Source organism: Cupressus sempervirens, chromosome 9, assembly GCF_028749045.1.
Source record: "Cupressus sempervirens isolate cs-2001-9-10 chromosome 9, ASM2874904v1, whole genome shotgun sequence".
Taxonomy (NCBI): domain Eukaryota; kingdom Viridiplantae; phylum Streptophyta; class Pinopsida; order Cupressales; family Cupressaceae; genus Cupressus; species Cupressus sempervirens.
Genome location: NC_143126.1, coordinates 765,178,073 through 765,195,926, shown reverse-complemented (window position 1 = coordinate 765,195,926; position 17,854 = coordinate 765,178,073). Strand labels below are relative to the sequence as shown.

The following is a 17,854-nucleotide window of genomic DNA, read 5'->3' as shown; positions in this document are numbered from 1 at the left end:
TCTGTATATGGAAATTTGATGTATGTTTGAAGGGGATTTAAGTGTGTTGTACTATCCTATCAATAAATTTTGCTATATTTCAATTTTAGAACAATAGTTTGTCATATGTATTGTCATCTATAAATGGAAATTTGATGTATGTTTGAAGGGGATGTAAGCATGTTGTACTATCTTCTCGATAAATTTTGCTATATTTCAATTGTAGAACAATAGTTTGTCATATGTATTGTCATCTGTATATGGAAATTTGATGTTTGTTTGAAGGGGATGTAAGTGTGTTGTACTTTCTTAAGTTGTACTTACATAGCATATATATACACATATAATATACATATGCAATACACATAATACACACTTTCAATTCAATATAAAAAAACTTACCACAATAATTGCTTTAATGAACATATATTTGTCAACAATTTCTTCACCATTCTTCTCAGCTTGCAAGATAAGCACATCTATGAAGTCCTTCTCTTCCTTCTATTTTGGTGGACTTCCCCTGTGCTTCTCCACTATTCTCTGCATGTAGGAGTTAATTTTCCCTTGCACCTTCTTTATAGCCCTCTCATACCCTTGCAAATCAAGCCACTTCAACCATGGAATGTAATCTCCAATATTGATAGCCCCATGAAGCATAAATGACTCCTCAATCAGATGTGCAATTTCTTCATATGACATCCCTCCCTCTCCTAAATACTCATCCCCCATTATCATGCTCATTAGAACATTCAAAGTCATCTGAGACAATACACTTCTCATATTAGCTATTCTTTTCATATGAGCCTCTTGAAAGAGATATTTTGCAATTTTATAAATCTCCCTCATTCTCCTGGGCCGATATGTTTGGATCTGTTTAGAAGAAAGAAGCTCAAGAGCACAAATTTTTCTAGCATTTCTCCAATAAGATCCATATGGAGCCCAACCCATGAACATGAAATCATAACCAAGATGTTTTCCCTAAGAAAGAAGGGGCCTAGAAGAAAATGCCAAATCATTCACAGTAAACCATTCCTTGGCTAGCTTTGAAGAACTAATGATCAAAACAGGGTGACTACCAAATCTGAGGTGCATAATGGATCCATAAACTTTTGAGAGTGAATCAAGAATTCTATGCAAGGGATTTTCTTTGTCCATCAGAAGATGAAAATGACATATTATGGGGAGGGCTCTGGGCCCTAGAGATAATCTAAGGTTACCAATTCTATCTTTTTTCAGCAAAATAACTATTATTGCAAAGAGAAAAATTGTGGCAAACCCAACTATAAAACTAGAATTCATACTTGATAATATAATCAAGAGTACCCAATTCACACTCCCCTTATTCTCCATGTTTTTGTTTGATGAAATGATCAACTGATGAGGTATATAAAGACAAATTGAACAACTATTTGTTTAATAAGTTTCCTTTTTTTTAATTGACAAAATACTATTGTACAATACTCATTTTTTTGAATGATTGTCTATCAATGTAAAGGTTATCATGATGTAGTAATTTGTTTTTCCTAATTGTTGAATTGCTGAAAAATCACAAGGATAATTCCTTGACTTAATATGGTCTTATTTCCCATCATACCATCATTGATCTTAGTAGCTTTTGAAGGTGAAAGTTTGATTTAAGAAATTAAAGTTTTCCTACACAAAATTTAAACTATAGAACCCTTCTTTGGTTTTGGAAATGAAACTACTTATTACTCTGGACAAAATTCAGCTCCCGTAGAGACAAAGTAGATCATTTTGCTCTACCATCCCTAATTTTTTTAATGCTTGATTCAGAAAGATGTATTAAGACTCATAATTGATGGACCTTTCTCTATTCCACATCACTGGTTGAATAGTGCCAAAATAGAATAATAGAAATGTTCTAAAATTCCTATATTTAAAAAAAAACTAAATCAATAGAAAAACCAATATTAGCTTGCCCAACCTATATCAACTCCTAGACATGTGGAAAACATTTGATGCTTACTTCTTGGTAAAAGATAAACATTCAAGTTGAAATTCATTTCCCGATTTTTCTAGAATAGTTGCAAGGATGAGGGAATTTTAATTCTTCCATAAAATGTCAAAAAGTATTATTGAAAAGCTCATGAGGAAACACAAGAGCCACTACCATGGAGAATTAGACTTTGATGTATAACAGATAAAAGTTTTGATCTAAATTGTTCAATATGGAGAAGTATTTTGGAAGGAAAACTTTTCTATTGACCCATCTAATTTATCAAGGACAACGTTTCTAATGATCAACTGATGAGGTATATAAAGAAAACCTGAACATCTATTAGGAGCACTTGAATTCCAACATATTTGAGATCCCAACTGAATTCGTTAACATATGCTCTTAGGTCATTGTGTTGGTTAATGTAGTTAGAATAATATGGGGATTTGGTAGATCTATATAGCCTCTTCATTGTTTTGATAATTTTGGTGTTCATATAACATAGTCTAATACCCCTATATTTTGTCATAGATTTTCATCTTGTTTTATGCATCTAAAATATTCTTTTCCAGCTAAAAATTGCTGAAAATGTCATTCACCAATCTCTTGAAGAGCACTAATGAGGGGTGTTGTGTCACTGCTATTTCTTTCACACCTAGAAATTTGAAAGTTGTTTGGACTCGAGATATGAAACAAAAATCGCTTGCTATACTCCTTGAGCAAGTCACATTAGGAAGAAAAGGAGAAGGGGGTTTTGGAAAGAAGCTTGGAGAAACATTAAAAGGAGGTTCAATTTGGATATGAAGATGAATCTTGTAAGAGACAACTTCAAGAATAAATTGAAAACATGGAATCAAACTTATCGAAAAGAAAGACTTGATAAATATGAGCAGCTTCGCATAGAATGAAACTACTCAGTGTGTGGATGCTGATGATGTTGTATGGGAAGAGTTGTTAAAGGTAATGTACTCTACACAATTTTTATAAGTTAAGTTAAATATCTCTTAATTAATACTAATGAAAGATAAATATCTAATACCTTATTTGCCTTCATGTAGTGAAAGGATTTCAAGAATGCTAGGGTGTACAAGAGGCAACCATTCCTCTATTACAATGACTTAGCAATCATTGTTGAGAATGACATTGCTGATGGAACTATAGGTGCAACGACCCAAGAGAATGAAGATGGGCACCTTTTTGATGAGGCAGTTGATCTTGAAAATTATGGGGGCTTTACTATGCCTATGGATGGCACTCCCAAATTTGATGAAGGGTTTGTTGGGATGAATGATTCTATTACATTTGTTAGACAAAATGCTTTCACACCATCATCAAGGAGGACCAAGAAGAGGAAGGCAAGCATGGCTTCTTCTTTAGATGTGATATGTGAAAGCATACAAGATACAGGGGAAGGCATGAGGGAGTCTCCAATAGTAAAAGTTGATAAAGGAGAAATGAAGCAAGATATATTAGCTGTATTTGCAACCCTCAAGGCCATAACTAGACTTAGTTGACAAACTCTGATTGTGGATTATGACACTTTTACTTCATAAACTACAAAAGCTTGGGGTTTCTTAGAGATGAGTCCAAAGGAGAAAGAAGAGTATGTCCGATATAAATTTGGAAGATTGTAGTGATTTCCCAACACAACATTCCATGTTTAGTTTGTGTTTCCATTTTGACTTTATCACACTTTTGCATGATCAAATTTTTCCAAATTATAACTTGTTTACATGATTAGATTTTCATCTACTACTTATATTTTGTGCATGCTCAAATTTTCATCTGCTGCTAATGTATTGGTTTCTTCCAATTATATCTATAGGAGTAAGACATCTAGAATTTTTTGTTTACATGAAGGAAACAAGGTACCAACTAGGGTATACACTCTTATCTAACTATGATTTTTATGTGTTTGTGTGAGGAATATATATATGGCTTATGGTTTAATATACATCTGTGTACCAGTTCTTGCATCTTCACCATTTTTGTTTAGTGTTGAATCCTATCACTTATGTGGATTGTGGAAATTTGATAATGTTAACTATGTATTAGTTTGATTAAGCAGATGATTGCTGGGGTGAGACCTGAAGAGGTGTGCTTTTCAATTGGACTATTTGTTAGTGATGTTTCTTATGGTTAATATATGACTTCATACGAGTTCTTTCATCTTCACCATTGTTGTTTATTTATGTGGATTGTGGAAATGTGATAATGTTAATTATTATGCATTAGTTTGAGCTAGATTTGAATTCTTCATATTTGATTAAGCAGATGATTGTTGGGGTAAGACCTAAAGACATGTGCTTTGCAATTGTACTATTTATTAGTGATACTATTTATTAGTGATGTTGCTCACCCTTCCTATTGCTTCTATGTTATCTTGGATGGCTACTCCATGTTCAAAGGCAATGCTTCTAGCCTAGGTGGGTGTTTTAAGTGTCATACCTTTTGACCTCTTTATTTGTACCTTGAACATCCTAATAGGAGCCTATATTGGAAAAGTATTGGGATAACTTGCATCAACATTTAGAACCAGCCCTCTTTTTCACACTCTTCTAGTCAAATTGACTTCTAGGGTTTAGAATGACACAAACACATTTGAAGATGTGGATTTACACACAATCACACATTTAAATTTTCCCTTCACTATGGTATTTGTGGCTGTAAATTTTGCCATCAACCTCTAACTGTGATTTTTATATGTATTTGTGTGAGGAATATATATATGGCTTATGGTTTAATATAAGTATGTGTACTAGTTCTTGTTTCTTCACCATTGTTAGTATTGAATGCTCTCATTTTCTCTGACAATCTCAATGCCTCTAGCAATTTGTTCACACTATAATAGTTTTATAACTGATACAATTGGGAATAAGTCAGTCATGTCAACACCCCTACAACAAAAACACCATCCTAGTAAATTGTGATTCTCAATCTCTCCACATCCTATCTTTGCTTTATGATATATAAAATGCATGCATTGGTATGCTATATATATTATAGAGTGTTCAGGCATTTGTGACAAGATATAGTTGAAAGTCATGTGTCATGTGTCAAAAATTTTAAGTCAAGAGGTATTTGCATCACTAACAGGATTGGACTGAGGAGTGACAACATAGTCCATTGAATATAGATATCAGAATATATTTTACACTTTTGTAGTAATTTCTCATTATATTTGTTCATTATTTGTATAGGGTCAATGGGTTTGACAACTTTTCCAATGTGTCCATGTGGTGCTCAACCTGTATTAATGAAGATGTCACATACAAAGGATAATCCTGGGCATAGGTTTTTGTGTTGTCCAAATAAAAGAAAGGTTGTTACTAATCTTTTTTTATTTTTATTTTTAATCTTATTATTGTGGCAAGCCCTAATGTAGTTTTGGAATGTAGTGGGACAATGGTTGCAATTTCTTTGAGTGGGTCAAAGATGGCTCATCTATATCAACCACATCAAAATCTACAGAAGAAGATAGGAAGGGTTGCAAGTTGTGCATTATGCATGAGACAACTGCTAGAGAGATTGGTTCCATAGCGGAAGGCGAAATCACATTTCAACGTAGACTTAATTTTGTTCTATTTTTTATAAACACACTATTGGTGATGGTGAATCTAATTTTAGTAATGAAATGACCATTTTGTTGTAAAGAATCATGGAGACTAAACCTTTTATATGATTTTGTGTTAAACGATGAGAAAATTTTAGTAATTTCAAGAGTATATTAGTGTATAACATTTTTATGTTTATATATATTCATTTAAAAAATGTTGAAATAAATTAATTTCTTATTAATTTCATTTAATAAAATAGAATGAAAAAAAATATTTTCTTTACAATAAATTGAAATAATTAACCAAATATAATAATATAGTGAAACAAATAAAATATATTAAATGAATTTAAAAATCAAATCAACGTACAATTCAATTCATCAAATTTGGTGACCTTAATAATCAATCACGATGAGCAAATTTTACTAATTTTGCAATTATATTATTGTGTATAATATTTTTATGTTTATATTTATTCATTAAAAAATGTTGACATAAATTAATTTCATTGAATAAAATAGAATGAAAAAAATATTTTCTTTACAATAAATTGAAATAAATAAATAATATATATTAAAATATAAACTTAAGTGTATTCCAATTCCAATTTTGTACAACTAAATAAGGGAGTAACACATTCCAATCAAATACCAGGGGAACCAAACAAGAATGAGATTGCTCTTTTCCATTCTCATTCCCCATTTCCATTCCTATTCTAATTTTCCATTCGAATTTTCTATTCCAATGCCAACAAAAAAATGGCCCTTACTTATCAAAATAAATAAATAAAAATATGAGAAAACTTAAAATAGGGTTGTTTTAATCTTTTTTAATTTTTAAATTTTAATTCTTTGTTGGGAAAACACAAGACTTGTGGAAGTTCTCGGTTTCTTTTCTTAATAAAGATTTATAATTTAAGGTTTATACAAAGAAAAGGAAAATAATAAGTGATCTAAGATATGATTATTAGTTCATTAGATTGATTAGATTGAGATCATTTAATTCAATTCATTCATCAAAACCTTAACTCATTCCTACATATTTATAATTAGCTGATAGGCTATTATAGGTGGGCATTTCATATAAACCATTCTTGAAGGCAGTTTGTAGTTTTCAATCATGCAGAATCAAATCAGATTTACAAATGAATTTTAGAATCAAATTAGATTCATACAATCAAATTAGATTTCACAATCAAATTAGATCTCACAACCAAATCAGACCTCAGACCTGAGCGATTATTTCTTATCGTATATTAGATAGCTATTTTATTATTATTCCAAAAAAGACCTCAACTCGGACCAGAGCAAAAGAGAGGATGGTATTCCCACCAGGATTGAAGAATATGATTGGGGAAATTCAAAATATGGTTGTACACGAGACATACATGCTTGTGATTTGTTTAGGCATCGGTATCACGTGGAAATCCCACCCAAATCCTACTCCCTTCAATCTGTGGGCCACATGAAGGCAAATCGCAGTGGCTGAATTTGGTTGAAGATGATACTGAGGATATTAGTGATTTCAATGACTACCCATGTGGAATTTCAGTAGGAGTGAGTTCACAGTCACCACACTATTCTCTTTTCCCAGAAAGTGTGACATCAGCCAGTCATCTATACCAAGAATTGGTGATGATCAATTGTAAGCAACTCTTAGTTTATATAAATTCTATGAACAATGCAGGACAAAGGAAGTTTGCAGAATCAGGTCTTAATAATGGTGGCCATTCCACAAATAATTTAGAATACCCATGGAAAGACATCATAGCAATTAGTAGATGCAACGGTGAGCTGTCCTCAAGCAATATGCCTGATTCTTTTACAACATCTTGGCAACATAAAGATGTTTTAAATCTTGATCCAATGCTACCAAGGCACAACTCAGTTTACAAAGAGGTGATTCCTACTTAAACAAAGAAGATAGATGTTACAAGGTTGATGATTCCAATGTTGCTAAGATTTGAGAATGGGATTGAGCTGAGTGAAGAGGTGTTTTTAATAAACATCGCACATGTGCCCACTGCCATAGTCACTACCTGTGATCACGGGTCAAAGGTGGACAGAGAAGCCCAATCGTCGACAGAGAAGAAGATTGAATAGGTTGTGGACAAGATAATTAGTTGGCTGGATAGCATTCAGCTTGTAGAGGCGGACAAATTTGAAAACAAATTGATGGACGCAGAACACCATTACAATGGGGGAAATTGGAAAAGAGACTTCAACAATTTTGGGGAAGGATATTGGATCTGGTAATTTTATAGCTCGATATTGGAATCAGATAATGGTGATCATTTAAATACACTATTTTGTGTTGGAGAAAAGCAGAGCTTAGTAATAGGAGATCATGTTGTGGATGGAGAAAAATTATGTATTAAATTTACAAATTTAGTATTTTGAATAATGGGATGATTGGCAAGTTTGTGTCTGAGTCTTTAATAAGAAAATATATCTTTGATTCTGATATAATTTGGAGAAGACTCATAGGGAGTGTATTAGAACAGAGTTTTGCAATCTTGAGATCATCTCGAGACCTCAAAAATAGGAAACAGGGGATGCCATGATGTATGGCTATGTCAGTTGGACTCTTAGGATATAAAGCCCAATAGTCATATAACTATTTATTCTCCCTCAACTCTTCGTATTCAAAGAACTTTCTACATAATGGGTGTGTATAGCCATGTAAGATTATATCTTTTAATTCATAATAAAGTATTCCCTGTTGGAGTGTGGATGTAGGCAAGTTTTGCCAAACCATGATACATCTTGTGTTCTTACATTTTGCCTTATGAGTTTTTGTTTTCATTAATTTCTCTGCTAGTTTATATTTACACTATTAACGCACCTTCCATAGATTAAGGGTATTGATAGGTGCATTCAGTATACAAATTCATGAGTAGAAATTGGGAAGCAAAGACATTGAGGACACGTTTGTAGGAAACAAAAGTATTGAATTGAAGAAGAGGAGTGTAGATGAAGGAGAAGCAGAGGAAGGGTTACACAAGCTTGCTCAGAAGTTTAAAGGTCTCTCTGGGGATGATTTCAGTTTAGGATGTTCAAGGATTAGCTGCTCAGGCATTAGAGTTTCAATAAGGGCACTACAAAGCACATCAAATCATTTGGGTTATTAGAAATTGTTAACTACAAAATATGCACCCTAAAACTAAGCATTAAAGCACTTAGAAATTTTGGATAACATGGGAACAATCACGAGTTTGTGGGTAAACTATAAAGGTGACTAAACCTCCAGATTCTAGGTCAGTTCCTATTTGATGTTATGTGATGCCTCACCTAAACTATTGAAAACTGTAAACTTTTGAGGAAAAGGGATAGAGAGTACAAAATGAAATTTTTCTTAAACCTAAGAGGTGGTGCACCAGGACAAGATAAGGGATTTTGATATTTCAGCAACACAATGATAGGAATACTGACAACAATAAGATACAACTTTGATGAAAACCTCTGCATAACAATGTTTCAGAAGAAGGCTCAAATGAATAGCATCAAAAAGATATAAACCACAATTGATAATATTTCCATTAAGATGCACAACTTATGACCTATGCATGACAATTTTACTAACTCAAATAGATGCAGAAATGAGACATAAACTTAAAGGTTCTTTAGAAGAACACAAAAAATAAACATCAATCACCAATTTTTCACACAAAGAATGAGTCCCAAAGTAGATCTAGCTCGCTATATTTTTCCTTCAAAGGCCAAAAAAATTAGCTCCCAATGATACAATCCAGAAAAGATAAATGCATAGAACCATAAAAATGGCACAATAGCTTTCTCCTTCTCCAAAATTGAACCCTTTACAATCAAAGTTCAAAGATTAAATATCCCAAATCCATGGGGTTGAATCCATCAAAGAAAGCCCTCAAAAAGCATGCAAAATCCATCCAAATGGATGACAAGTGAATGACAAACTGTGCCAAGTCATAGAAGAACCTATGACTCACTCATGATCACCCAGAAAACACTCCAGCTAACCACAAGGACTCCAAGTTACGATTACAAAGCTCAATTTCGACCCATTATGAATCCACAAAAATACTCCTTAAATGACTCGAAAACCATCAGTTAGAACTCCAAGTCTAAAAATGCTCACTAAAACACTTGGCAACAGATTGCCAGCACTGTCAAATCACTCAAAGAGACTCTAGCTAACAACTTGAAACTAAAGTCTAACCCTTGACATCTAGGTAATTAGAGTACTCACCTAGTTAAGTTAATTTCAACATGAAATTAACTATTTCGCATTGCATTTTAAATTTATTATTAAATAACTAACTTATAATTAGTCAATTAATTTAATAATAATTACAATTATTAATATGCAAATAGTGAAATATAAACAATAAAACTTAAGAAAAACCCTAAGTTATATTGTGACAAAACAAACAAAGCAAATAAAAAATGTGACTTCAAAAAGTCACTCTATGTGGACCCGAAATTCCTTTAGAAAGGAATTAATTTGCAAAAGTTAGATTGCAAAACAAAATAAAAACTCCATCGCTCATTCTCGAGCCCTAAAATGCAAACACATCTGGTTTGAAACCCTGGCCGCATTCTTCGTTCTTTTGGGCTTGCATGTTGAAGCCGACTATGCATTCTTAATATGGAGGTGAGCATATTTAGTTGGGTTCATTGTTTGGGCTTGTATGCTAGCGATGACTCTACATTTTGATGTTGCTGGGTTCTATTTGTTGGGCGCCACTTCTTGCTATATTTGTGGAATGTGCTGTGATAAGCAACTCACATCATACACTTGTGAGTATTGTCTTTTTGCTGGCTGCGGCTATCTATGTAACTAAAAACATTTCTTACTTTCCTTTCCTGGCATTTCTCTTGCTAAAAATGTGACTCTTTCTCTGGTATCTTTGATGCTTCTTTGAATGTCTCATGAACAAACTCGTAGATTGAAGCAATCTGCTGATGTAATTTTTTATTTTCCAACTTATATTTGGCCACTCTCTGCTCAATCTGTTTTTGGAATGAACTAGCTACTGTTAAAACTGTAGTATGTTGCATTTGTGGACGCATTCATTTCTATTACTTGGGTTTGCGAAGAGCATTGAAAAGATGTGAAATGATCTTTTTCTGGTTGAGGGTGCACTATGGTCTCTGTGACATTCACTTCTGATATTGTCTGAAAAATTGCTTGTTTCTTTTTTGGGTTCCTGAATCTTGATGCCTTTCTTCACCTTTCTCTCTTGGTTGATCTATTTGGTCATCTTTAAGAGTGTTGCTTGCAGGGATGGGTGCAGCTGTAGCTTGTTTGCTTTCCTTTCTATTATCATGATTGCTAGCATATAGCTGAACTTGGCACAATTTTCATGAGAAAGTCACTAACTGATTTTCTTTTACTGCTGTTTTGAAAGTGTTTTTTATTATCTTTGTTTAGCATTTCCCTACTTCAATTTGTAACTTAAACTTGCTGATAGCATATTATATTCTATATTTCGTTGCATCTCCCATGTTTTACGTTCTTATAAACTGTAGGCTTCAACAATTACATGTTGCTCAAAAATACCCTTTCCCTTTCTGCAGGCTCTACTGGTTGTTCCTTTGAAACTTAGAAATTATGCATGATCTTTATCATTTAATTTGCACAAGATCTCTGTACATTTCATCCTTTCAGTTACTTCGTTACTGATCTCTCTTCAAATATCCTTAGTTATTTGCATTTATGCATTCACTATAGGAAGAAATGTGAACAAAATGTCTGCATTTTTGCTTGCACATCATAGTCTCCCATAATTGTTCTTGCTCTATTTCTTCTTTGCATTTATGCGTAGTAGCTTTCCTGTGAATGCATTCTTCTTGCACCTTTCAATATTTTCACACCTTACCTTCAGCCTTGTATCATGAATACCTTTCTTGCAGCCTGCATCATGTCCATGACTGAAATAATTCGTTGTATGGTGCTGTCATGATTGTTTGTTGTTGCTGGTACAACTGTATAGGATATGATCTCTGCTTTAGTTGAAGGTGAATTTATGTATTTCTTCTAGTCTGCTGTAGGAAGAACATGAAATATATGATTTGCATTCTTTCTTTTATTCTTCTTATTTACAAGGTTTGAGCACGGGCTTGTGACACTTGTAACCAAATTGTTATTATTCTTTGACATTGATTATAGCTTACTTTCTTTTGCAATGAAATGCATCAATAGATGGAATATATTTAGCAGTAGAGATATTCAATCATTGCTTAGATCCTTCGATATCTAATATCATTTCTTTTCATCTTTTGTAGCTGTCGGAGAATTCAAGCTTGGAGCTGGACAAAGCAATCATAGGAAATCTATAACCAGTCAAAGCAAAAGGCAATGACTAGTTATCTCTAAACTCGCTTCTTTCCTTTGAACATATTTTATCTGTTTGTGTATTCCTTTATGAAAGAAAGCTAGCTAGGAAGCTATACTCACGGCTTGTGTGAGACCCTTTACTTTCAGCATTTCAATCATTTTAATCAATTGTAAATAAAAATTGTACATATCAGTTGCAAATTCTGGAGTTAATAGTAATTATTTCTTTACCTATATAAAACATATAAGAAGCCATAACTACTATTGTAGAGGTGGTTTTGGTTTTTCAAGTATACACAATACTATACAACCACTACTTTTGCAATGGAGTCAGAAGTTTGCAAACCTTCAATTGTATGTAAAACCTTTGGCTCTTCAATGAACACAAATTTCAATAAATATTGAAATCTATTTCAAATCATTGTTATCAAATAATACTCAACTCAAGAACACAAATCACCGAAATCATCGATCTGTCTAGAAATCTACAAGTCTTGCCTGTAATGGGGTAAAAATGCTTGAATCCCATAAAATACCCTCCGAATTTTTTTTGAGATACATTCTATATGTGCTTGAGGCATATGATATTCGATATAGTTATCCCATTTATGATATTCAGACTGAATTGAATTTTTGAATGAAAATTAACTCTTTAGGCTTTAATTGTTATTATGTTAATATTACTTGTTATATATTAGGTTTATTTTATCTACATATTTGGTTATTAATTAAACTTTAATAAATTAATTTAAAATATTTTTATTAAACAATTTATCAACTTTAGAAGTTTGATATCTATTATTGATTTTTTTAAATTATTATTTCTAATAAAAGGTGTATTTTGATATATTTTCACTTTGCATTATATTTGTTATATTAAGGAGCGATAACTATGTGATCAGATTTTAATTCTTATCAAGAGGTTTGTAAGATTTATTAGATAGCTTTTTCTACAAAGGAATTGCTTGTTGTTGGTGACAATACTCTCTATTCATTGAAAAAAAAAATCAATTTTTAAATATGAAATAATGGATAAAAATAGGAATGATTGCCCAACTAAGTGACAGGAAAACTTGGAACTTTTAATTTTGATTGAGGTTGTCAGAAAAGTAGAGTTTTCTAAGAAGATTTAGGGGAATGTTTGGGCCATTCGAGAAATGTTTCTATTTAAAACTGAATTGCATTAGTAAATATTTGTTAGTAAATTGATCTTTTTAATTTTTTAGTCAAAGATTAAAAAATATTTATATTACTTAAGTATGGGACATGATCTTTCTATTATGTCATATGTTTATAGGGTTTTGAATCTTTGGAGTGGTGTAATCAAAGAACATATAATTATCTTTAGTAATTATGTTCAATTAATTGAATTATTATTTTTGGTGTCTATTTCAATTAACTTTTTTTGGGTGTTTATTTCAATTTAAAAGATCACAGTGTTTGTATGTATATGTTGTATCACAAAATTCTTCTTACAAGAAGAGATAGGTTGAGTTGAAGACAAGATGAAATCCAAATAATAATAATAAGAATAGTATATTTGATTTTAATCTTGGCAAAATAAAAGTACATAATAAAAATTATCAAATACCTTGAGAAATGTAGGTCAATATATAAGAAAATAGGGGAACCAAACATTACTATGAATAGAGAATAACTCATTAGCCAAAATAACATGAAAAACCTAAAAGTTTCAAAAAAATCATGATATGGTAGAAGGTTATAAGTGATTTTGTCTAGAGAAAATTAAAACTTGCTATATTATTGAAGAGCAAGCTTTGGACCCATGAAAAAAAATATTTGGCTCATTTGAACAGAATGATACATTGCACAATAATCACATTATATGTTGCACTAGACTTGTGACGTATTAACAAGGACAAGGACATCATTTTGAAGTTAGCACAAATGTGGGGTGTATATGTACAAGGGAAAGAACATCATTTTGAATATGAATTAGGATAATAAAGAGACTATGTGAAGACAATCATTGTTCGCTATAAACAAAACTGACTATGTGAAACACATAAGTACGTGGCTCCAAACAATGCTACTACTGGGATTACAATATGCTATCTACACCTAATATTTTACATTTTTGTATGGTTGGATATTGTTGAGGCTATATGTCATCCCAGTGTCTGGCTTAGTTAGCATTTTTTTATCTAGGACAATGTTTTCATATATGAATAAGTTTCATTTCTTTTTGCAATGCCTAAAACAACTAAGGTGACCCCATTTATGTGGTGGTAGGAGTCACTTCCCAATCTAATAAAATTTTGGGACCTCTTAAACTTGGAAATATCTTCAATATACATTTGTACATGTGTCGTTTAACTCACCAAATTTATCCCAATGACATTTTTCTTTGCTAAATTAGGGATGCGATAGAATCAACATGGACATATATTCTTACAAATGGTAGCACAGTGGCTGGAATAGTTGTCACGCGTGCAAGTGAATAGTTTGAAACCCTATTTGTGAACTCAATACTCTAAGGCCAATCTGAAAGCAATATTCAGAGCAAAATAGGCAATAAGAAAGTTACAGAGCACAAGATAAGATGAAATGTGGAACAATCTACTAAGTTCAAATTATCTTTATTGATTCTCCACAACACAAAGTGATAGGAATAGACAAATAAATGTTCACATGCAACACAAATGGTTAAAGCATATAATGGAGAAGATCTTTTATTACCACTACGACAACACACTTGCAACTAGAGAAGATATTTGTTGTATCCTTTTCAGTCATAGTTGTGATTGTAGTCCTAAGAATATCAAATAGAGGAATTTAAGATAGATTATTAATGACTTAGTGATAACATCTATTCTTATAACCATGAATATATATAGTGCATAAGACATTGAATAAAAAAATATCTTAGCAAAGTTCTATGACCATAAGAGAGAAAGTCACGTAGAACAATGTTCACGGAATTATAGAAATTAAACATCCCACAAGTGACAAACACTATTGAATGTTCACCCACAACCTACACAATATTTATCCATCTAGTCTCTAGTGCATTCCACTTTTTTGTAGTTTTCATATACTCAATCTCCGCTTTAAAATTAGAACTTTACCCCTTTATTAGAGATATTGGATTGATATAATTAACATATTAGTTGGAACTTTCATAAATGATATGTACAACATATGTTGGAATATAGATTGCTCTCTTTAAATACTCACAAAGATGCCAATAGAAAATATTTTCTCATTGAATGTTATAATTGTAGGATGTATCCAAAATGGTAATTGTGACCAGATTCTCTTTTTTTAAAGAGAGATGCAAGTAAAAATTAAGTTGTATGAATACTTAGATACTGAGTATTCATTTGAACCATCTTGTACCCCAATGGAATACAAACTTTGCAATAGATTCTAAGCAATTCTACATTAGGACATACACATTGTCAACTATGTAAGCATGTAAAGTATGCAATAAATTATGCTACCTTGAGATGCATACCACTTTAATCTAATGTGGTACAATTTATACTATATGTTCTCACAAGAAAGGAAGGATATGATTATTTAAGTGTAATATTATAGACCTAGGAAAATAGCTAGAAAAATTAAAAAATCTAACCCAAATGGAAGAGATGTTCATAGCATGAGTAAATCCAAAGTTCAAGTGACCAACACTCCTGACGAATAGTACAAATATTGTGGGCAGACAATTAGCTTCCCATAAGACATTAAAATTATAGAATATCTCTCGTGTAGAATTACAAATTTGGATGTCCTAATATTTGAAGACTCCATACACATGAAAATTATTATGATTTCTATGCAAGTAGAAGTTGTATACCACATTACAATATAAAATTACATATGACTCATTCTACAAGGATGTTTAAATAGATGTTTAATATCTACAACTACTTAATGATACAAGTATAGGCATTTCAAACATGCTTCACCCTAGAAAATTGTTATCAATTGATATTGATAATAACATGAGATGGATATTGTCAAAGAAACCTTGCAAATTATAGATGCAAATGAACCCCTTATTCATTTGTCAAAGCTTGAATAAATGAATATAATATTGAGGGACTTATCGACATGGATTTTCCCATGCTCTTCTCAGATGGTATTACATTGCCAATACAAACTCACTATCGTCAAGTTAAAATGTATGAATATGTAATACACTTAATGAGATTCCATGATAGAAGATTTGAAAACCACCCAAGGTTTTTCTATTTTGTATTGCATCTAATAATGAGACATTGCAATCAAGGATTCCAACTATGTTTGTTAAGAAAAATCTAGATGATCACTCCATCCCAACAACCATTGAGAACCTTTGCATCCACAAACACAAATTTTCCAAAGCTCAATTATCTTAACGATTGATGTATTTCAGATCTTCCTTGTGGGGATCCTGAATGTATTGGAACAAATGTTGCACGGTGAGCTTTCATATATGGTTACCCTATTAGGATCTACTCTATTCTTCATATTTAGTGTCACAAATACTAAATGGCCAATGTTTCAACAATTATTTTCAAGTGGCATTCCATCTATCCTTCAAAGAAACAAATAACACATGTTAAAAAAATTAATACTACTTGCATTCAATTTTCTTGTTCTTGTACCAGATGTTCGTTATTTTCTCCAAATAAGTGAGAAAAATTCTTTTCTCCCTAGACAAACTAATGGTATAGATAAGAATGACAAATGAATTTAAGAATAAATCATGTATGCTACCCAATTGTTTATTATGTAACTATGATTATTCAATTTTTTTTGATGGATAGTCCTTTTCAATTAATAAAATTTACTAAGATTATTTAATTTTTCTCTTTTACACTTCCTTTCATATTATACCAAAAGGAATATATGTAGGAAACTGTAGGCATGCACCTTTGTCACTATTGGTGTACCCCTTGCTCATCCGGGTAAGTGCTAGTAATATAACGCCTGTGGCTATACAGCCACGAAAATGCACTTCCTTTACATTGCTTTTTCTAACTTTTCAAAAAATAAACTAAGTCCTCTCCTTCGTATGGAAGTGCATTTTCGTGGCTGTATAGACGTTGCCAATACAGCCACGAAAATGCACTTCCTTTACATTGCTTTTTCTAACTTTTCAAAAAATAAACTAAGTCCTCTCCTTCGTATGGAAGTGCATTTTCGTGGCTGTATAGACGTTGCCGTAATATAACCACCAGAAATTCAGGAAGGCTGTCCATTCTAATAAACTCAACCATTGTATGGTATCACCGATAACCGATAACCGGCGTTTAAAGTATTATGAATGTGTAGTACCTTTGTCGATCCAATCTCATCTCTGTTCATTTGGCAGAGACAATGACATTCTTATTTTCTTCTGAAGAAGAGAAACTAAGTTTTAAAACTTGTTCAAGTCAAATGAAGCGAATGCACAGAGCTCAAGTGGACACCTCCATTGAAATATCCTACACTTTGGGTATTTCGAAAAAGCCACCATACAAAGCCTTGAATATGCTAAAACCCATCATATATATTCGGGCAGACAATCATCGGACGATAAATACTCTTTTCTGGAGACAGAAATTATTTACAAATTTGATGGTTTCCATCTACCAGAACTTTGATATGGGTTGAAATTTTATCACAAATGGACTTAGCTTTTGTTTACAAATTTTAGTTATGGGAATAAAATTTTCTTAATAACTTGAAACGGCGCTCCTCCTCTGTAGAGGAAACACAGAATGTGAAGAATTTATACCATTATGGACCTGCAATCAATTTGCTGTATGGGTACAACTTCAGCGTTTTTTATTAAGAAAGTATCTGAAAACTTCTGACGATTCAAATAACAATTCTAATATTATATATATGTATTATTTTGAAAGCTAAGTGGTTGAGCCAAGCCAACATTAAAACCACAAGCAGCATGTCATCAAGAAGGATGGAACGTGGAGGGAGGACTGCCAAAAGGAAGCGCCTAAAAGATGGTTCAGTCAGGTAAAAGCGGTGAAGAAGAAGCTAGACAATATCCAAACCGTGATTAGGATGAAGACAACTGTAGAACAAAAGAAGATTC

The 17,854-nt window shown here is 32.3% G+C and overlaps 1 protein-coding gene across 1 annotated transcript; it reads right to left on the bottom strand.

Moving 5' to 3' along the window:
• Positions 1-480: 480 nt before the first annotated feature.
• Positions 481-927, bottom strand: LOC149540935 (cytochrome P450 750A1-like). Its single transcript, XM_089802756.1, has one exon. The coding sequence runs from the start codon at positions 925-927 to the stop codon at positions 481-483; it is 447 nt and encodes a 148-aa protein (XP_089658882.1).
• Between the last annotated feature and the right edge of the window lie 16,927 nt (positions 928-17,854).

Coding starts and splice junctions, on each gene's coding strand:
- LOC149540935 (XM_089802756.1), bottom strand. CDS start 927: ATGGGTTGGGCTCCATATGGATCTTATTGGAGAAATGCTAGAAAAATT.